This window comes from Microcaecilia unicolor, chromosome 4 (assembly GCF_901765095.1).
Source record: "Microcaecilia unicolor chromosome 4, aMicUni1.1, whole genome shotgun sequence".
Classification (NCBI taxonomy): domain Eukaryota; kingdom Metazoa; phylum Chordata; class Amphibia; order Gymnophiona; family Siphonopidae; genus Microcaecilia; species Microcaecilia unicolor.
The window spans coordinates 306,235,457-306,258,069 of NC_044034.1; the positions used below are offsets into that span (position 1 = coordinate 306,235,457).

A 22,613-nucleotide genomic window follows, 5' to 3' on the forward strand; every position below is an offset into this window, starting at 1 on the left:
CAATTTGACTCTAGATCATTCCAATAAAGGCATCACATTTGAGCTTTTGATTTTCTTGGATAAGACATTGCCTTTTAAGAAAATATTTGCATAGGATTAAATGAAGAAGGCTGCTTAAGATTCTGCCAGTCACAAAACGTTGTTTGTACCTATGACCCTTAAAAAAAAAAAAAGAAAAGAAAATGTCACTACATGAGTTAGAGGAAACAACTAGATGGGGTTGTTTAAGAAGCCTAATGAAAGACAGGCAGGTCGAAAGTCACAATGCACATGGACCAGAACAGGATTCAAATGTATTATCCATGACTAAAATTAAAAAAAATAATAATAAAAATAAAAGCATTAAGATAAAGGAAAGGGGAAAGTTTTGGAGTTGTGCAAGTTTGTTAAATGGATTGACGACTGGAGTAGAGGTCCTCATTTGAAGACTGACTGAAATGTGGGACATTCATAACTCTTCATTTTCTTCATGAACTTCTTGAACTCTCTACTCTTCTTATCCCACTTGTGAATTGCTGTCAGCAAGTACTGAGCTTTCACTTTACGCCCCATAATGAGAAAGTTATTATTGAGGTTGTCCAGTTGATGGCAAGGACAGTCTGCCCCATTCTTCAAGTATAATACCAGCTTCTTGAGTTCTTTTTTCTTAATTGTTCCTCCTTTCAAAAGTTTCTTTTTCTTTGGCACAATCTTCTTATCACCGTTTCCTTTTTCACTTCTTTTATTTTCAACTTAAGAGCTAAAGGAGAGAAGAAAAAACAGTCAGAACCAAGCATCTGTGTTTGTTGCGCAACTTTTAGTAATGGATATAAAATGATTTTATTGTCATAGAAACACCAAAGCAGTGTGTTCTAAAAAGAGAGTAAAATCAGTAACATCATTAATGTGAATTATTTGTTCAGGAATAGCTTTGGCTGAAGAGCCAATGTAGAAAAATTGCAAGATTGCTCCCTGAAAGAAATCCTTTTATTTCCAAAGGCCCCAAGATTTAATTCCTATCTTTTTATGTTGCAACTAATTGCGAAAAAAAAATGTAATTATTTTCAGGCAAGGTAGTCAGACACTATTTGGACTGTAAGTTCTTAATAGAAAAGAACTTGGAATAAATACAGTTGTCCATATAACATGATGTGCTCTAGCACAAATAGAAGCCCTATCCCGTATCTGAATTAGGTCACACTTTGGCAACATCTGTCCTTACAACAAATTTCTTGTTTTTAATCTATTTGTTACAGAGATATCACAGAATCAGTATTTGTTACTAAAAAACTAAAGATTTCTTTTCATTTGTCTAGACATATGTAAGAATGACTGTTGCAGTTGTCCAGTTCTTGCTGCATCTATCAGGGGAATCAACGTTTTTCAGTCACTGTACTGAGGTTTTCTTCTACCCTGAAGAAAGCCACAGTACGATGGCTGAAAGTTGGTTCCACTTACCCACATGAAGCAAGACCTGGACAACTGCAACAATCATGATGCCAACCACGGAAGCCTAGTGATATGAATAAGCTGAAGGCAAAGCGTGAATCAAATACATAAATTGGGCACAGCAGTATAGCCCTACCCATTCTCCACCTCAAACATCCCCCAGTGCTAAAAAATACATTTTATTTTTAAGGTCATGGGTAGTATGCATACATACACAAACGACCGCAGGTTGCCTGAGTGCACCCCACAGTAGTGCATTTTCACCTGTAGTAAGCACTCAAGGGGGAATTCTATGTATGGCACCTTAACAATCGGTGCCGAAAAAAACACGCTGTTAGCGTGATACTATAAACTATGCCTAAAGTTACACGTAGTTTGTAGAATATACTTACATGTCATTCTTGTGACTAAAAAAATGGCGCACCCATTTACACCACTTAAAATCAGGCCTAATTACCTGCACCAAAGTTAGGAGCAGATCTGGTGTATTCTATAACAGCGCACATAGGGGAAGATGCACTAAAAAATCGTTAGAGCCCTTCCCTTAACAAATCGGTAAGGGAAGGGCATGCATCAAGGAATAGGAATGCAAATGAGCTGCTCGTTGTAGTTCACTTGCATTCTCTATTCAATCAGTAAACAGTCGCCCGTGGAGCATGCGCAGAGCAGCCAAGCGTTATGCTGGCTGTTCTGCGCATGTCAAGAACGTCCTTTATGGATGTGCTTCACTTTAAAAAACAAAACTTTAAAAATCTGTACCTCGAACTGAAAAGCTGCATAGCCACAGCAAGAGAGGGCTCAGCACTTCCCCTTTCACAGGCTCCCTCCCTCTGTGTGTGATCGGGATCCAAGAAGAAGGCACAGCTCCCTCCTCCAGGTCTATCTCAGCCAATCACAGCGCATTTGGCTCGGCTAAACGCGTTGTGATTGGCTCAGGGACTTCCAGGTCTCAGCTGAGTGAAGCATTGCCAAAAAGGCATTTTTATTATTGCGGGGGGGGGGGGGGGGGGGGGGGATGATGGCCAAAATGGATGCCCATCCAAAAAAAACCGTCCATTTTGGCCGTCATTCCCCCCTGCAATAATAAAAATGTCTTTTTTGGCAGTGCTTCACTCATCTGAGACATGGAAGTACCTGAGCCAATCACAACGCGTTGGACCGAGCTAAATGCACTGTGATTGGCTGAGATAGACCTGGAGGAGAGAGCTGTGCCTTCTTCTTGGATCCTGATCACACACGGAGGGAGGGAGGAAGGGAGGGAGGGAGCCTATGAAAGGGGAACTGCTGAGCCCTCTTTTGCTGTGGCTATGCAGCTAAACGTGATTTTTCCTTGTGCTCTGCCTCCTCTCACTGCTCCGTTTTAGGCTTGTCCTTCTAAATAAAGCATTTTTATTTGTCTGGCTTGTGCGCATACTTAACAAGAGGTACAGACCTCTCGTTAGATTTTCCAGCGTTAAGGCAATCGGAAAAGGTTAGTGCATCTCATTACAATAGGGTTTCTACACAATTTGCTCATCTGCATTCCGTTTTCGTTAGCTGCTACCATCGTCGGAAAGAAGTCTTTAGTGCATGCCAGGGTTTACTACTTGCTCGTTAATGGCTCGTTAAAGGCTCGTTAAGTTTAGTGCATCTGGCCCATAGGTTTTTGAAATGCCCACAACCCTCCCATTCCATGCCTATGACCACACCCCCTTTTTGACTGTGTGCATTAGAATTTATGCATACCGCATTATAGAAAATGCCTAGAAAGTTGTGCATGTTAATTCTAATTAAAGCCAATTAGTTCTGCTAATTGGTTTTTAAATACCAATTATCAGCACTGATTGGCTTGTTAATCAATTAAGCTGTGCATACAATTTAGCAATGCAGCCAAATTAGTGTGTACAATGTAAGGCACCACATATAGAATTTGGGGGTCAGTGCTTACCACAGCATATTAAAAGGATCCCTTAATGGAGATACAGAGAATCTTCCCCAATAAAAACTTTCACTTAATCAATATGGGCTGATATTCAGAGCATGGGAGGTAGCCAGGCTACCTCCTGCGGTTGATGCTGAGCCCGAATATTCCAATTTGGCTGCCAAACTTAGGGGCCCTCTTACTATGCCGTGTAGGTGCATACGTACATCCTACGTGCGTCAGTTTGTAGTTACCACCCAGCTACTGCGTAGCCCGGGCGGTAATTTAATTTTTTTATGTGTGTCAGCTATAAGCGCCGGAAAATAATTTTTATTTTCCTGTGCATGGCAGAAACCGGGCAGTAATCATCATTCTAAGCATGTAGATGATTACCATGCAGTTACTGCATGAGACCTTACTGCTAAGTCAATGGGGTGGTGGTAAGGTCTCAGACCCAAAATGGACATGCACCAATTTTTATTTTGCCGCATATCCATTTTCGGCAAAAATTTTAAAAAGGCTTTTTTTACAGGCACACTGAAAAATGGATCTGTGCGCACCCAAAACTCGCACCTACACTATCGCAGCCCATTTTTCAGCATACCTTAGTAAAAGGATCCCTTAGCTGGCAGTGTGCTGAATATTGGTGGGTAGCTGGTTATATCACGCGATATAACTGGTTATCTGCTAGGCGCTTCCAGCAATATATAGAGGGAGACCACTGGTTACCTCTGGCTGAATACTGCCAGATAGCTGGCTAAATTATTATTATTATTATTATTAGCAATTGTATAGCGCTACCAGACCCATGCAGCGCTGAACACATGACACAAGGAGACAGTCCCTGCTCAAAAGAGCTTACAATCTAAATAATGCAGACAAGACAGTTATGGGTGAGGGAAGTAATGGGTGAGAAGGAAGGAAGGAAGGAAGGGACAATTGAGTAGTGGCTATCTTCTTCCCCTTCCATTCCTTGCCATTTAAATGGTTTTAAATATCAGGCATTATAACTTTCACCAAATCCAAGTTCCAGGGATGCTTAATCAAATCATCTTCCCAAAAATGGGTTCTTGCCTATTTGTAACCTAGTGAGAAGAAGGTAAAGTGCAATGGAATACAAGGATCAGCTGATTTTTCAGGCATGGACATCACTAGATATTAAATCATTTCCGGTCCTGGAAGAATCATTCTGATTTTTTTTTCAGCTAGCAGAGCAGGAAAAAAGTGTATTTATCAAACAACCTCTCTAAGATCTCATCATCACATAATGGTTTTAACTAACCACAGATATGTGTAGCACAGGAGACAACTCAGCAATGAGCAACCTTCTATAGAGTAATAGAATTAAAATGTTGATGTATGAGTCAATAGAAAAGGACAAAGAATCAAGCATTTCTTTCATGGAAAATATTGTCCTTTCTTTGCCTTTCCTCATTTAATCATGGCTTGGATCAAAATTTGTCATTGTTGTACTACAGTCAAGCAGAAGAATTTTGTTTACATGGAAAAAAAGAAGTTGAAAATATGTTGAACATTAAAATATTATTTCAATGACATGGCTCTAGAAAATTCTCTTTTCTGTAGTTCCCATATTTCTAACCTCTTATAACAGCTTATTCTTACAGAAACCATATTTTACAACTGGTGATCAGTTGTTTTATGTTAGGCATCAATATGTGCAGACATCATCCATTCCTCTATATTATTTCATTGCAGTTTTAGGATGATTATACAACAGTTGCTAAAGAGGTAACATCCATTTGATTCCTTCAACCCACTTCCCATTAGGCCCATCTATAAGGCTCCACATGCTAAAATGAGTCAAAACATAATGGTGATAGACAAATCAAAATGGTTGGCCTTAATTAAAGCAGATTCTGATTTAAATAAGGGTCCTTTTACTAAAGTGCATTAGATTTTCTAGTTACCATGACATAACACAGGAAATTAACATGCGCAGCTGCAAAACTAATGCAGCAGCTACTTGGAGCATGCCCAACATTCTCTTATACAAGTCCCATATTAACATCGGCATCGGTATTCTGGTTGATGGTAGCACAGAGGCAGTAAGTGACCCCGTGTTAACAGCATGTTAGTTGGATAGCATGCAGTAAATGTGGTGCATTGATACCCCGATGCTCAAAATACCGGCACTGTTCAGTACAGTGCCAGAAAAATACCGCCACAACAGCGCTGCAACACAGCTCCCTAATGCTCAGCGCTAATAACATGCAAATTAAAGTACACTGTCAGCGTTGTGCATTAGGAAGTTATTTAGGGAAAGGATGGTGCTTTTACCAAATCTGTGCTATGCTAAATTATTATTGTTCAAGGGAAGAAATATATACTTATTTTAAATTTACAAAGACTTTATGCATACCACTTTGAGTGATTATTAAGGAGGTCATTTACTAATATAATGCTGTAATGCAATTATTGCATTATCTATATATATAAAAGGCAACCCCAACGTTCTGAAGCCTCCACGGAAGTTGAGGCGCCCAAGATATCCGGTGTGCCCTGGAGTGTCTGCACCGCCCTCGCGTCAAAACGTCATGACGCGTCAAAATGTCATGACGTCAAGGGCGGAGCTATTGACACTCGAGGGCCGAAACGGCCCACAGCGAACAAGGCAAGTAGCTTCGAGGGACAGAGGGAGGGGGCCCCTTGCTAGCACCCGTTTCATTCCGCTCAGAAACGGGCATTTTTTCCTAGTTTGCCATAAGTCAAAAAGCAGCAAAGCAGATGGTCTGCCAAATCCAATATGGAAGATAAAACAACAAGGCATACCTTGTAAAAAAAAACACTGTTTTTATTAATAGATTTAAAGCTCCCAGAATTTCAACATAAAATGCCCGATGTGGCCATGTTTCGCCAGTACAAATGGCTGCATCAGGGGCAGTGGGTCACCAGCTGACATACAATTCCAAAATTAGCCTGGTTTTTGCAGCTGTTAAAACATAGCAAGCTAGATTCTGGGATCAGTCTCTCATAAAAATGCTGTGATTGCAACCTGTGCTTACTGCAGCAGAAAATAGCATACCGCGGAGCACATTGAGGCATTCCATAGTAATTTTGCAATGGTCGCGCACTACCCACATGCTAAAAAATATTTTAGATTTTTTTTGGCACAGGGCGTGTGCTCTGAGCTAATCAGTTAGCACAGTTACATTGCTGTATGCTAACTGATTAGTGCAGGTTTAGCGCATGAGACCCTACCACCTACAAAATGGCAATGGGGGCTCACTCACGTGTGGCCATTATTAAAAAGTTCAGAAAATCAGCCACTTTACCCCAGCAGTACAAGTGCCCTTAGCACGTGGCAATGACCTACCTAAGGCACCCTGCATCTATTTTTGCCATGTGCTGAGGCCCTTGTTACCACAGTTGGTAACAAGGCCGAAAAAAGAAATGGCCGTGCAGTAAGATTGCACTTACCATCAGGCTTATTTTCAAAAGAGATCGCCGGCGATCTTCCGACACAAATTGGGAGATGGCCGGCCATCTCCTAAAACCAGCCAAATCGGTATAATCGAAAGCCGATTTTTGGACACACTCACCGGCATTCTGTCACGGAGGCGGCTAAACTTCAAGGGGGCATGTCGGCAGGGTAGTGAAGGCGGGATGTGGGCGTGCTTACGAGATGGCCGGCTTCAGCTGATAATGGAAAAAAGAAAACCGGCGATGACGAGCATTTGGCCGGTTTTACTTGGTCTATTTATTTTCACGACCAAGTCTCAAAAAGATGCCCAAACTGACCAGATGACCACCGGAAGGAATCGGGGATGACCTCCTCATACTCCTCCAGTGGTCACCAACCCCCTCCCACCCAAAAAAGAAACTTTAAAACATTTCCTTCCTAGGAGGGGAAGCCAGTCGGCCAGCTCGTAAAAAAAAAAAAAAGGATCTTGCTGATCAGTTATGTTATGACTTACTTGTCCTGGAGTGCTGTATTTTGTGATACTGTTTTGAGAAATGTTCAAGAAAGACTTCATACAAATGAAAAAAGTCCCTGCCATTCATTTTCCCTTGATGGCCGTCTTTCTCTCCGAAAGTGCACTTCTCTTAATGGCCGGCTTTCTCCCCAAACAGGGAAATCAAAACAGTTTTTGCTCACAGTTTTTTTAGTAGTAACAGTGGGATTTGAACCAGCCACCTCTGCATTACAAGAGCCATGATGTAACCACTTGGCCACAGCTCCAATTACTTGACAGTCCCTCCCTTTTGATTATACCCCTTCAGGTCACTCTCAGCCAATCACAGTACGTCAAGCTGTCTGTGAGTGACTGAGAGAGACCTGGAGGGGTATAATCAAAAGGGAGGGACACCCAAGTAAGTGGCCAAGTGGTTACACCACTGGTCTTATAATGCAGAGGTGGCTGGTTCAAATCCCACTGTTACTACAAAAAAAAAAAAGCAATGTGCAAAAACTTTTGATTTCCCTGTTTGGGGAGAAAGCCGGCCATTAAGAGAAGTGCACTTTCGGAGAGAAAGATGGCTATTAAGGGAAGTGTATGTCAGGGACGGCCATCAAGGGAAAATGCACGGCAGGGACTTTTTTCATATGTATGAAGTCTTTCTTGAACATTTCTCAAAACAGTATCACAAAATACAGCACTCCTGAACAAGTAAGTCATAACATAACTGATCAGCAAGATCTAAACATCCAGAAGTACCAGTGCACTATAAATGCTTGCCCCTCCCATGGCCAAATGCCTTGGATTTGGTCAGGTTTGAGATGGCCAGTTCCAGTTTCCATTATCGCTAAAAAACAAAGTCGGCCATCTCAAACCCGGCGATCTGTGGCATTTGGCCAGCCCCAACCGTATTATCGAAACAAAAGTTGGCCGGCCATCTTTTTCGATAATACAGTTCCGGCCGGCTGTTGCGGCGCCGCCAAAATAGATCGCCGGCGATCGATTTCACCGGCGCCGTTTGATTATGCCCCTCCATGTGACCATGTGGAGAGAAGCACTTACCACCACCCATTAAAGTGGTGGTAAGGGCTCTTGCGCTAACTTGGTGGTAAACGGCCAGCACATGGCACTGTCCGATTAACACCAGGGTAACCCCCTGCGGAAATATTTTTCAAATATTTCTGTTAGCATTGGAAATGCCACACACTAGGGGTGGAACTATAGCTGGCGCCACATCGGGTCGGCAGTAGTTCCGGATTGCCGAGCGATAAGCCTGTGGTGGGCTTACCGCTGCTTATTAACAGGGCCCCTAAGGGTGCTAAGGCCACTTTTTTACCACTGTTTATTTATTTATTTGGTCCACTTGTATCCCACATTTTCCCAGCTTATGCGGGCTCAATGTGGCTAACATAGTTACAAGAAAATTACATAATACAACAGGAGAAAATTGTTCCAGTAATAGGATACAAAGAAGTACAGAGGAGCTAAATTAAGAGAATACAGATGGGAAAACAGGAGCAACCAAGGAGAAGCTGACAGAGGGTAAAGAGCAGGTAAACTACCAAAATGGGGAAAAAAGGAGGTTAAACAACATTGCTGACTTCATGGTAGGCTTTAGTAAACAGTTTTTTAAAAGTTTGATGATCCGATGACTCTTTCAAGAGTCTCGGCAAAACATTCCAGGTTCGTGGGCTGATGAACGAGAAGGTAGAAGGGCCCCAAATTGTGGTGCAATCTGATCAATAAATGCAAAGAAATGTCATTCTCTGAAAAAGGTATCCTTTATATTTCATTTCATACAATTTATATTCTGCCCTTACCCTTACAGCATTCTGTTAATAAACATACACAGTCAATATAATACATCAAAACTATAACAGCACAAATACCCATAATACTGGTCAATATTGACCATCTACTACACACTCGTTTCACTCATCATACATTCAACCTAAACAGAGAGCCATCAATCACTGAGCCCAGAAGCCCTAAGCTGCTTGTGCTAACAAATATTGCCGTAACTGTCTTTTAAACACCTGGTAGTTCGTTTGTCTTCTAAGGAGAAGAGGCAGTTTTTTTCCATTCGGCTGGGTCGGCTACTGAAAATATCCTTGCCAAACCTAGTTACCACCTGCTAATACAAAATGCTCTTAACGCATGAATTAGCATGTGCTAACCATTGAAATTCATTCATTTAAGTATTTATATACTGCTCAGATCTAAGCAGTTTACAGTTTCGTTTTACAGTTACTGGGTCTGTCCCTAGTGGGCTCACAATCTAAGTAGTGTGCTGTACCTGGAGAAACAGAGGGTTAAGGGGCCCTTTTACTAAGATGCATAAGCGCCTACACATGCCCAACATGCGCCAAAATGGAGTCACTGCCCGGCTTCCGCGTGGCTGTTACAGTAATTTCATTCTTGGCGCACATCTGATATGCATGTCTGAAAAATAATTTTTATTTCGGACTTGCACATTGGATGCGCACCAGATGGCATTTGACGCAGGCAGGTCATTACTGCCTGGTTACCACGTGAAACTTTACCACTAGGTCAATGGCTGGCGGTAAGGTCTCAGACCCAAAATGGATGCCCCACATCCATTTTCGGCAAAATTTTAAAAAGGCATTTTTTACAAATGTGCTGAAAAATGATTCTGTGCACGCCAAAAACATGCGTCTACACTACCACAGGCCATTTTTCAGTGTGCCTTTGTAAAAGGACCCCTAAGTGACTTGCCTGGGGTCACATGGAGCTGCAGAAGGAATTGAACCTGGTTTTGTAGGATCTCAACCCACTGCTGACCATTGGGCAACAGCAGGAATCAAACCCAGTTCCCCAGGTCCACAACCTGCTGTACGAACCATTAGGCCATTCCTCCACTTACTGCACTTGTGTGTTAGCACTTACCATACACTAAGTTGCACATGAGCTTCCTAATGTGATTTATTTTTATGTATGTATTTATTTATACAATCTTTTATCCCACAATTATCCAAAAACAAGTTTCGGTTCAATGTGGTTTACAATTAGCAAAAGGTTTACAGTACGCTATTCGATTATATGTGTTAAGGAATGTGAGTGATGTGTGAAATTAATCATAGGCTTTTAGTTTTTTTCTGAACTGTAGATAGTTGTTGATGTTTCTTATGGCCTTGGGGATTGAATCCACCATTTGGAACCCAGGTAGCTAAACCCAGCTGTGTGGATGGATTTGTAGGTGATGTTGTTGCAGTTGGGTAGATGTAGTAGTAAGTACTTCCTGGTTTCTGGGTTTGCATTCCTTGGTGATAATTCAATCAGGTCTAGCATGTAGTTGGGAGACATGCTGAACAGTATTTTAAAGATTAGGGTGCTGGCTTTAAAGAACAGTCTAGCCTTAATCGGGAGCCAGTGTAGCATTACAAGAAGTGGAGTCGCTCTATCGTATTTTGATTTTTTTGAATACTAGTCTTGCTACCGTGTCTTGGAAAAAGGCCCCCTATGTTAGTTCAATAAAAAGAGGTGTCACCACCTTTATTTCTAGGACTAATACAGCAAGCACTACATTTTAATCAACCTGCCTATTAATCATGGGGTACAGCCAAACAAATATGCTCCAGAAGCCATTTTCTTTCATGGATAGAACCATCATTGATACAGAACAATTTGGTATCAGATGGAATGCACTGTAGAGTAAGCCTTCTCAATCCAGTCCTTGGGGCACGTCAAGTCCCATCAGGTTTTCTGGATATCTCGATATTGAGGTCTACAAAATCCAGAGTGGTGTAGAAGTAGATCGATTTTTTACTCGTTCCAAAAGTACAAAGACTAGGGGACACTCAAGGAAGTTACATGGAAATACTTTTAAAACAAATAGGAGGAAATATTTTTTCACTCAACAAATAGTTAAGCTCTGGAACTCTTTGCCGGAGGAGGTGGTAACAGCGGTTAGTGTATTTGGGTTTTAAAAGGTTTGGAGAAATTCCTGGAAGAAAAGTCCATAGTCTGCTATTGAGACAGACATAGGAAGCAACTGCTTGCCCTGGAATTTGTAGTATGGAGTGTTGCCACGATTGGGGTTTCTGCCAGGTACTTGAGACCTGTATTAGCCACTGTTTGGAAAACAGAATTCTGGGCTAGATGTTCCATTGGTCTGACCCAGTATGGCTATGTTCTTATGTTCTACGTATATCCACAATAAATATACATGAGATAGATTGGCATACCAATTGCACACCAATCTATCTCATGCATATTCATTGTGAATATCCCAAAAAACCTGATGGGATTTAGTGTGCCCTGAGGACTGGGTTGAGAAGGCCTGCTCTACAGTGCCATTCCATCTGATACCAAATTGTTGAGAATCCCTGCTGTAGAGCACATAGCATCATAAATATACTGCGCATTGATATTGTTAATGTCAAATAATGAATATAACAGGCACTGAAAATAAAATCATGAAACAGAAATCTAGAACAAAGCTGTTTTTTACAGCAAATAAGGAATGGGTGCACAGAACTGTACACTAACAGGGAACTTTTCAACTTAACTGACTTTGGAGCTAAGAAAGGCCTTCTGATTTCAGGATGTGAAGTACTTCACATCCTAAAATCAGAAGGTATGCATAAAGACTTACAAACTACACAGAAAAAGAGTCAGATAGAATGTGAAAGCAGTTTCCTTGGGTGTGTCATTGATAACCAATTTGATTTATAGGTTTTTTTTAAATTGTGCTATGAAAAACCTACAATTAACTAATCATGAGAACATTAAATGGCAGGTTTACAGTTTTCAAATAGATTAAACTGTGGCTGTAAATGCAACTAAAAGTTTAAGGTATAGTTTGCTACAATTAGTAAGCTCATAAACATCTCTCTTAACTAACCTCACATAATACCACATGTTGCAAGGTTTATAATAGTTTGTTTGAAGCAATTTATCTTTACAAGTTCAATCATCAAATCTAAACAAATCACTTTAGCTGGAGACAATGCAGTAGTTTCATATTAAGATGTGATGGTTTAGAAGATTTCCCTCACAATAAATGCTTTAAATTCCAGATTAAAAAAAAACAATAGCACAAGATTTAAATTTAAACTGACTAATGAAGTTAATCAATATGATAGACTTAACATTTGCCTATGTCTGCTCTTTAAGGAGCCCTTGTACTAAAATACGGTAACATTTGCAGTTACCATGGCTTAACATGGGATTGTACTGCATGGTAGCTGCAAAATGTAGACAGCAACTTTTGGGAATGTTCCTATATATTTTTTTTTTAATTGCAGGTTGTGCGCTAATGATTCCATTAGCATGCAGTACCTGCTAAGAGTTAACATAGGACCACTTGTCCCACATTAACAGTGTGTAAGTACACCATCAGCCTTATTTTCGAAAGTGATGGGCGCCTATATTTCGACCAAAATCGGGAGATGGGCGCCCATCTCACAAAGGCGCCCAAATCGGTATAATCGAAAGCCGATTTTGGGCGTCTTCAACTGCAATCTGTCGCAGAAATGGGCAAAGTTGATGGGGGAGGGGGTGTCGGAGGTGTGGTGAAGACGGGACTGGGGCGTGTTTATCGGCTGCGGAGAGATGGGGTGCCTTCGGCCGATAATGGAAAAAAGAAAAGCGTTTTTAGCGAGAAGTTGGGTCATTTTTTTCTGGACCCTTTTTTCTCACGAACAAGTCCCCCAAAAGTGCCCCAACTGCCCAGATGACCACCAAAGGGAATCGGGGATGACCACCACTGACTCTCCCAGTGGTCACTAACCCCCTCCCACCAAAAAAAAAAAAACTTTAACAACTTTTTTTTCCAGCCTGTATGTCAGCCTCAAATGTCATACCCAGCTCCATCACAGCAGTATGCAGGTCCCTGGAGCAGTTGTTAGTGGGTGCAGTGGACTTCACCCAGGCGGCCCCAGGCCCATCCCCCCCTACCTGTTACACTTGTGGTGGTAAATGGGAGCCCTCCAAACCACCCCCAAAACCCACTGTACCCACATCTAGGTGCCCAGTACTGACATCAGTCTCTACATAATCAAAAACATTATCCAAGAAATATTGGGAGACAGAAAATGTACAAATAAGTTTATTGGTATGGCCTAAAATACTTGTCATACCAACAATTTAGGTTCACAAAATTTAGAGACAAGATAGGCAGTGGTGTATCAAGGGCCTGCACCAGAACAGGAAGTTGACATCAGAAGGGGCTGGGGACTGGCAAAGCCGACAGCTGAGTGACTGCTCAGTGCAGCCCTTTACTACTTAGAGAGAGGGTTGTGGTGGCGATGAGCCTGGAGGAGGGGGTGCTCTGCCCTGGGTGTCAACCACACTAGGTACAACACTGGAGATAGATAAACATATATTTTTTTTAAATCCAGAGACATGATGAATAAAAAGTAATCACAACATTGAATATAACCATAATTTATAGAAAAATAGTGGTAACTACCAATACTCCTAATCACTGGAAGATGGTGCAAAAAAGTTTGATCACGTAACTCCCCTTCTGATATCATCCCACTGGCTCCCATTCCCTCACTGCATCACCTACAAAATCTTAGTTCTAGTCTTCAAAATCTGAGCTACAGGCAAACCAACATTCCTAACAAATCTGCTACTTATCTCCCTACTCGCTACCTCTGTTTACAGACCCAACAATGTCTGATCATTCCATCATGTAAATAAATCAGTTATGCCAGAATCAGGCACAGTATCTTCTCAGTACAGGGCCCTGAGTTCTGGAACCAGTTTCCCCAGCAATTACAATACCAGTCATCTCTTGCCCAATTCATAACAGACTTGAAGACCCATCTTTTTCAAATAGCTTACCTATGACGCTTGTAGTAGTTTTGACAGCCTTGAGAAATTCCCTTTCCTTATGTGTTCTCCTATTTTCCCCTGCTTTCCTTTTTTGATTAATATAGCTCTCCCCCCTCGCCCTCTAATATCCTATCTGTCATTGTTTCCTCTGTTTTCTCATATATCTTTATATGGCCTGTAAACCGCCCAGCTGGTATTACTGATGGGCAGGGTAGCAAGCTCTAAATAAACTTGAAAACTTGAGTATTTTCAAGTCCATACATAAATGTAAACTGGTACTGCATTTCAAAGATATCCCTTTGATTAATGAAATTCCCAAGTCAAAGCGAAAATCAACATGGACACCACCGGGTCTTGTAGATGCTCATATTCAGGTATTTGAGAACCTGGTTATGAAAGACATTCAACAATTAGAGGCACTTCCTCTCAGGAGGAAGGATAATCTGTTGATCAAAGAACGCAAAGCGATTAAATCACTAACCTCTAATTCCACCACTGTAATCTGCCATGCTGATAAAAACGGAGCTATACTCATTCAAGATACAGAAGCATATGTGCAAGAAACCTATCGTCAATTATTGGATTCACAACATTATCAACAATTGGAAGGATACCCTACTCCAGTACTGTTGGATTATATCCAACACATTTTATTGATGGCTCTGGAAATGCATGTGATTACTGAATATGAACACAAATTTTTGTTGCAACAACATTCTGTCATTCCAGTGATTTATTTTGTGCCTAAAATTCACAAAACTTTGCAAGCACCACCAGGACATCGGCTCAGTATCGCAGACTTTGTCTGATTTTGTGGATACTGTTAAAACCAGAAGTAGCGAAAAGCAGATCATATGTTAAAGACACGATTAAGCTTTTACAAACTAGCCCTCCCATTCCACCTGGGGCTTTTCTAGCTACACTGGTTATCACAGCATTATATACAAATATACCCCAGATGGAGGCTATAGAGTTAATTCGACAGTGTTTGTCATCTTTCACATTACCAGCATTCCATTTTGGAGGGGAGGAGCATTTACCGACACCCATTTTGCCAGACCAGAGCACTACACTAATGACTTTATGGTAAGTATACTAAAAGGAAATTTCAAAACCATCCAGAAACGTAAAACCTTTGAAGTTAAAATGATGAAATATTTTGCCACCCACTAGACAGGACTTAACAAAGATCTGCCATGTTCTGAATTGTTAGCATTATTCTTAAAGATGCTTATGTAAGACATCTGTACAAAAGGATGCAATAGTCAACTTGTTTAAAACTAATGCATCTATTAATAAGCAAAATGCATTGTGATGCAATAAGGATCAGACAGAGCAAATTTGATGTAGTGCCAGGAAACAGGAAAGAATAATTGATGAGATCTGTAGTTCAAAGGTCAGCATAGTGTCAAAATAACAGTCTAAGATCAATAGGAAGTCATTTACAGAGATAGTATTTCCCAAAAGTATAAGTGATTCACACTGCATGTATTGAGATGGCATGGCCCAAAAGTATAGGAGCTAGCTGATTTCCTGGTGATCAACACTGCACGTGATTTGGGGGTGGGGGAGGGTTAGGTTTACTTTATTCTTAAACAACCAGTTGGCCAGAGCTGTTAAGACAATATTTGAGTGGTGTCAAATCATGTGCTACAGGATTCAAAGCAACTACTAACTGAATGCCACCAGTGGAACAGTGACTGGTATCCCATATAGCACTGTGGGACTTTTAACAGCAAGTTAAAGAATCTAACAAAAATGAAATAGAAAGGGGGGGAAGAGCTGCTGTTGATTCTGCTGTGAACCTTGACAGGCGCAGAGTGGCATGGGGGGTAAATCTTCGAGAAAAGGCACGACTACCACCCACATGTTGGGTTAGGGGGAGAGATATTCAGATATAGATAAAGTGACAGAAAAGGAGCTTTTGTCTCCAGTCCGGAAACCAGACTCTGAGCATGGTTAGTTAGGCATAAGGCAAACATTCTAAACCTGATCTCTCTCTTCTGTTTCATTATATTTGCTTTATTTGTTTATCTATGTTTCAGCCCCTTCTATTTCCAAGTTAAATTGTGGCTATGTGGGATAAAGTCTAGCTAAGTATTTATACTGCCTGGCCATCTCCCACACTCTAGAGAACTATGTGGTTGTTAACAGACCACCTACAGTACAGCCAGCAAGGTGGGAATTCATCAACCCTACAATTAACTCGCAGTACTATTTAGGTGAAAGAGAAAAAAACTAACATCTTTCTTATATAAAAACATTAAGAATTGAAGCACACATCCCATTACAAATATGTAAGGGTCTAGATTAAAAATACATTGAAATAGTTTTAAAAGAGGGTTGGTCTAATGGCTCACTGGCAAGTGCTGCACATTACCTCGTGAAGAACTGCATTCATTTCCACACCTAGCTTCAACTCTCTGTGACAGCCATGGTTTGGGATGCTGTTGAGTAAGTTTTTACATCCCTTACATTGAGGGAAGGGAATCTTAGTCATCACTCAAAGGCAATACCCAGGGCAGAAATTAAAGTGGGGGCCCCCAATTCCCCTCCCCCAATTACTCCATCCACTATTACTACCACACATAAAACAACTTTAAATGACTTCTTCTCACACAAAATCAGACAGACCTTCACCAAATACAGAACAAGGGATCAAAAATTAGAACTATGAACACCAAAATGGAACTGGAAACCCCAAGAAGTTAAACTCAGCAAGTGCTGCAACACTGGAGAAATAAAAATAGAAATACATTTCATTTTTTACTGAACACAGTCAGTGGCATAACATCTCCCTTGCTGTGGCTGGTGGGGCTCCCCAAGCCTCACCAGCTGATGACCACCTCCTGCCCCTCTTCGTGTCCAGTGACCAGAACTCTAAAAGCTCTGCAGCCAGCAGCAGTATTTCGAGCAGCTACTGTTGCCCCTCTCCCACTTGCTCGGCTTTCATGCATGTTGTTCCCCACCCCCGCCCCCCAATTAGCCTTCTGGCTACACTACTGAATACAATTAAAAAAAACATCTGTGATGCACATATCCAAAAGCTAACATATTCCAGTTAATAAATCCAAAATAAAACACTTTTTTTTACCTTTGTTGTCTGGACATTTTGTTTATTCATTCATCTTGGTCCCAGTTTTTTCTCTTTCTGCTTTGTTGTCTTTCGTCTGCTAATTCTCTTTCCAGTGTCTGCTGTCCATTTTTCTTTTCTCCTCTCTTCTCTCCATTTCCTCACTATACCTGTCTCTAATATATTGATGTTTCCTTTTCAGGTATTTCCTCTTTTTATTTTCTTTTTCTGCCTCTGTCCATTCAAATTTACTCTCTCTCACACCCTCCGCCTTTTTCCATCTCTTCTCGGTCTCTAGCTCTTCATTTCTCTTCTCGGGCTTTTCACAGCTTCCTATCTCCTTCCATCTACTCCTCATTACCACATTTCTACCTCTGTACTCACTATTCTCCTCTCACTCATCTTCTTGTCACCCTCCCCTTTTGACCTCTCCCACATGGTTCCATCATTTCCATAATCTCCTGTCCCTCTCTATATTCTTGTAGACCACACCAACCTCACTGCCTGATATCTCCTTGTCCCTTTCCTTGCACCCCTTAGCATAATCCTGCTCCAACTCTCTTTCCCCATGGGTCCATCTCTCCTCCTCTTTCTCCCCACCCCCATGGTCTAACATTACTCCCTCTCTTTTCTGTTCTTTTTCCCTCCCTTCCTAATGCAGCATTTCTTTCCTCCCTCTATCCCATTGTTCAGCTTCTCTTACTCCCTTTCACCCTCAGACCCAACATTTCTCCTTCTCTCTTTCTTCTCTCCCTCCCATCCCCAGGTACAATTCCTTTCTCTTTCTTCCAGACTGTGCTCCCATCTAGCATCTCTCTCTCTCTCTCCCTCCCCACCAGCCCTGGGTCCGCCATCTCTTCCTCCCCCCCCCACCACCCACAGATCCAGTCTCTCCCTTTCTCTTCCCAACTTCTTTTTCTCTCTCCCTCCCTCCCTACTACCCCTGAGAACACCACCTCTCCCTTTCTCTTCATAACTGCCCTCCCATCCAGTATCTCTCTCTCCCTCCCTCTGCACCAACCCCTGTCCAAATTTTCTCTCTTTCGCTTCCCTCCCTCCATCCTATTGTCCACCATCTCTCTGCCTCTCCTCTGTTTCTGGGTCCATTATTTCTTCCCCTCCTCCTCCACCTTGGTCCAGCATCCCCCCCCCCCCCCCCCCCCCCACGCATACGGTCTGGCATCTTTCTCACCTTCCCGGTAAATGCATTTTTCATTGCAGAGAGTTGCCAGCGCAGTAGCAATTAAGACATGCTGCTTTTGGCCTCCGTGGTGCTCTCCCTCTGCCACAGTCTGCCCCACCTCTGTTGCAACTTCCTGTTTCTGCCTGTGAGGACTGCAGCAAAGGGAGAGCACTGAGGAGGCCAAAAGCAGCATGTCTGAATCGCTGTCGCATCAGCAATCCTCTGCAAAGAAAAATGAATTTACCAAGAAGATGAGGAAGATAGGGGGTGGAGAGAAGGGAAACACATGCCGGTCCACAGGGGTTCCCTGGATCTGTGGAGCACAGGGCAGCTGTCCTGAAAATCCCCCCCCCCCCCCCAATGCCAGTCTTAAATCTAATGGTTAGAGCAGTGGGTTGAGAACCTAGGAAAGATAGTTCAAATCATACTGTGACTCATTATGATCTTGGGCAAGTCACTTAACTCTCCGTTGCCTCAAGTACAAATATAGATTATAAGTCCTCTCTGAATGTAGCTCACTTTGAGTATTACTGAAAAGGTAGGAGCTAAATACAACCCGTCCCCCCTTAAAAAACAGGAGGAAATGGAGTATAAGTAAAAGAAGGAAGTAAAAGGAGACAAGGTCCACCTTGGGAGAAAAAGATCTAGGTGTCACTGTAGATAATATGCTGAAATCTTCTGCTCAGTGTACAGTGGCAGCCAAAAAAGCAAACAAGATCCTAGGGATTATTAGGAAAGGGATGGTGAATAAGACCTAAAATATTGTAATACCTCTGTATCAATCCATGGTGCGACCACACCTTGAGTACTGCGTTGTTCTGGTCACCGTATTTCAAAAAAGATATAGCGGAATTAGAAAAGGTTCAAAGAGCATCGAAAATGATAAAGGGGATGGAACTCCTCTCTAAGAGGAAAGGCTAAAGAGGCTTTTCAGCTTGGAAAAGAGACAGATGAGGGGAGATATGATTTGCGGTCTACAAAATCCTGAGTGGTGTAGAAAGAATAGAAGTAAATCAAAGACTAGGGGACAGTCAAGGAAGTTACATGGAAATACTTTTTAAACAAATAAGAGGAAATATTTTGTGAAGCTCTGGAACTCTTTGCCGTAGGATGTGGTAACAGCAGTTAGTGTGTCTGGGTTTAAAAAAGGTTTGGACAAGTCCCTGGAGGAAAAGTCCATAGTCTGCTATTGAGACAGACATGGAAAAGCAACTGCTTGCTCTGGGATTTGTAGCATGGAATGTTGCCACGATTTGGGTTTCTGCCAGATACTTGTGACCAGTGGCGTAGCTAGGTGGGGCCACAGGGGCCTGGGCCCCCTCCAAATTTTATCTGGGCCTGGTTTTGCTGGCGGGGGTCCCCAACCTTGCCAGTCGAAGCCTTCTTCAGCACTGGTCTCTGGTGCGCCGCGTTCCCTGCCCTGTGCTCTTTCTTCCTCCTGACGTCCTGCACATTCCTTTAAGTGAAACTGAGCATGCGCAGTTTCATGTAAAGGAGCATGCACAGGACATCAGCAAGAAGAAAGAGCAGGGCAGCGAATGCGGCTGCGCCAAAGACTGGCGCTGAAGAAGGCTTCTGCTGGTGGGGGTTGGGGACCCCCGCCAGCAAAGGTATTTGCTTTTTCGGGGGGAGTGACAAGGCGGTAAGGGGAAGCAGTGAGGAGGTGAGGGGGAGTGGCGAGGAGGTGAGGAGCGGCAGACTAAAATGTGCCCCCCCCACCTCAGGCTCTGGCCCCCTCCCACCACGAAGTCTGGCTATGACCCTGCATGTGACCTGGCTTGGCCACTGTTGGAAACAGGATGCATGACTAGATGAACTATTGGTCTGACCCAGTATGGCTACTCATGTTCTTATGTAGAAAGGAGAAGAAATAAGGGGAAAGAAGAAAACAAGAGATAAGAGGTGAAAAGGGGGAGTGGATGGGGTGGGTAAAAGAGAATGTGCACTAAACATATACCACTACCCTACCTTCCATTTACTTCCCACTCCCCCCAAGGGCAGAAAATGAGAGAACACAGAGGTAGAGTTATGTGCCATAGCCATGGGAAGTCTGCTCTCTGCATCCCTTGATCCCAAGTATTTGAAAACACAGAAAAGAGCTAAAGTCCCTTTTTCTCCCTTCTCTTCTCCAACTGGGTTTCTGTTGCTGTATGGCTCTCTTGGTTATTTGAAGTGTTGCATGCTATCTTTCTTGTGGAATATTTGTGTTCCCTGTTTCTAAGTGAAAGTAACAGCAGTGGACATCTTAGGATCCAGAAAGCAAAAATTTAACTGGCAGAGACGACCAACTTTACTCGTCATCATGCCTTAGGAGGAAGAGCTCTCACTGGAAAGATCAAATGGAAGTGGTTTAAGTCTGTTATATGAAATAGTTTCAGTGGTTTGGATTACTCACCTTTCTTGAATGAAGTATGAAAGACTGAATTATGGACATGAAGAGGAACAGCATCCAGACATTGATATGAAAAATAGCAGAGCTGCAAAACCACAAAAGTACTCTATGTTCTCCTTACATCTTGGCTCTTCCACGGAAGCCATGGGTCGATCAGGATACTATTCCAAGAACTCTCCCTTTCATATATATATCTTCTCAGCACCAATTCACTTTTCTGCTTTGCTGAAAATAAGCATTCCCATTACAAGAAATAATGTATTCTCTCCCCCAGCCTTGGTTCTTTTATTCTACCTCCTTTATTCCCTTGTGGCTTCACCAGGAGCCATGATCAAAATTCCATTTCATGACTCCTGTACTCCTAGTTTGTTTATCCTATTTTGTTGGGTTTCTTGTTATAATTTGACAGTTGGATTTACTATTAATATATATGCAATACCAATGTCCTGCACCCAACTTTGGGTGTAAGGATTTATGTCACTTGAAACCTGGTGTGAATCCTGGTGTGCAAATTGGGCACGGATCTCTGCTATTCTGTAACACTGCTTGCATCTTTCGTGAATGCCCCTGACCTGCCCATGCCCTTCCCGTGACCACGCCCACTTTTGAGTTGCATGCAGTCCAATTTAGGCACCTATTGTTCCAGAATAGCACATTGTCAGATAGGCATCCAAATCATAATTAGTCCCAATTAAATACATGTTAGCTCCAATAATTAAGGGGCCCTTTTACTAAGGTGCACTGAAAAATTGGCCTCTGGTAGTGTAGACATGTGTTTTGGGCACATGCAGAATCATTAGTGCACCTGTAAAATATGCCTTTTTAAAAAGATTTTTGCCGAAAATGGACGGGCGGCAAAATGAAAATTGCCGCACATCCATTTTGGGTCTGAGATCTTACTGCCAGCCATTGACCTAGCAGTAAAGTCTCATGCAGTAACTGGGCGGTAATGACCTACGCATGACAAATGCCACTTGACACGCGTTGCTGACGCATGCCAGAAAATAAAAAATATTTTGCGGACGCACGTAGTGGAAGCGCACCAAAAATGAATTTACTGCAAGGGCCATGCAGTAGGTGGGTGGTAACTCAGAATTGGTGCACAATGGGCACGCGTAGGCACTTACACTGCTTAGTAAAAGGGCCCCTAAATCATTGGAGCCCATTAACTAATTATTTTGGGTGCCGATCTGGGATCTGCATCCAACTTTGGCCACCCAAATTTGGGCAACCTTTATAGAATCCGGGAGCATGTGTGAGCATGATAAGAATTCTGCTAGTGTGTAGGAAGCATATTCTAAGACCTTTTGTAATAACATGCCTCATAGGTAAAATTGTTGCTGTTTGAGTCCTGGCAGATAGTACTGTTTTGGTATAATAGGTTTGCTATTAGGTTCAGACTGTCTTTTTGTATGGTTTTCTTTTTTTCAACAGTGTGCTGCTAACGGGAAAAGTTTATGTTGTTGTTACTAAGGTAATCAAATCGGCAAAATAATAAACTTAGAATGGGGTCAAAATAATGTCCCTTATCAATATTTATACCCACATCAGTGGCGTTCCTAGGGGGGCTGGCACCCGGGGCAGATCGCCAATGCGCCCCGCCCCCCGGGTGCAGCGCCCCCCCCGATGCAGCGCAGACCCCCCCCCCCCCCGGCAAAAGGACCCCCCGCAATGGAACCCCCCCGTCGGGTGCACGCCGCCGGGGAGGTGCTGCGCGCGCCTGTCCTCCATTGTTCCATGCTTCTTCTCTGCCCCGGAACAGGAAGTAACCTGTTCCGGGGCAGAGAAGAAGCATGGAACAACGGAGGACAGGCACGCGCGGCCCCCCCCCCCCCCCCCCGGTGGCATGCACTCGGGGCGGACTGCACCCACCGCCCCCCCCCCCCTAGGAACGTCACTGACCCACATTATATATT

General features: G+C 42.6%; 1 protein-coding gene across 1 annotated transcript in view; it reads right to left on the bottom strand.

Moving 5' to 3' along the window:
* Positions 1 to 395: 395 nt before the first annotated feature.
* The window catches only part of SFRP1 (secreted frizzled related protein 1), a 127,579-nt gene continuing 105,361 nt past the window's right edge, over positions 396 to 22,613 (bottom strand). The window contains 2 exon segments of the mRNA XM_030201811.1: positions 396 to 707; positions 710 to 739. Of these exon segments, the coding sequence (XP_030057671.1) occupies positions 418 to 707; positions 710 to 739 (320 nt within the window). The 3' untranslated portion in view covers positions 396 to 417.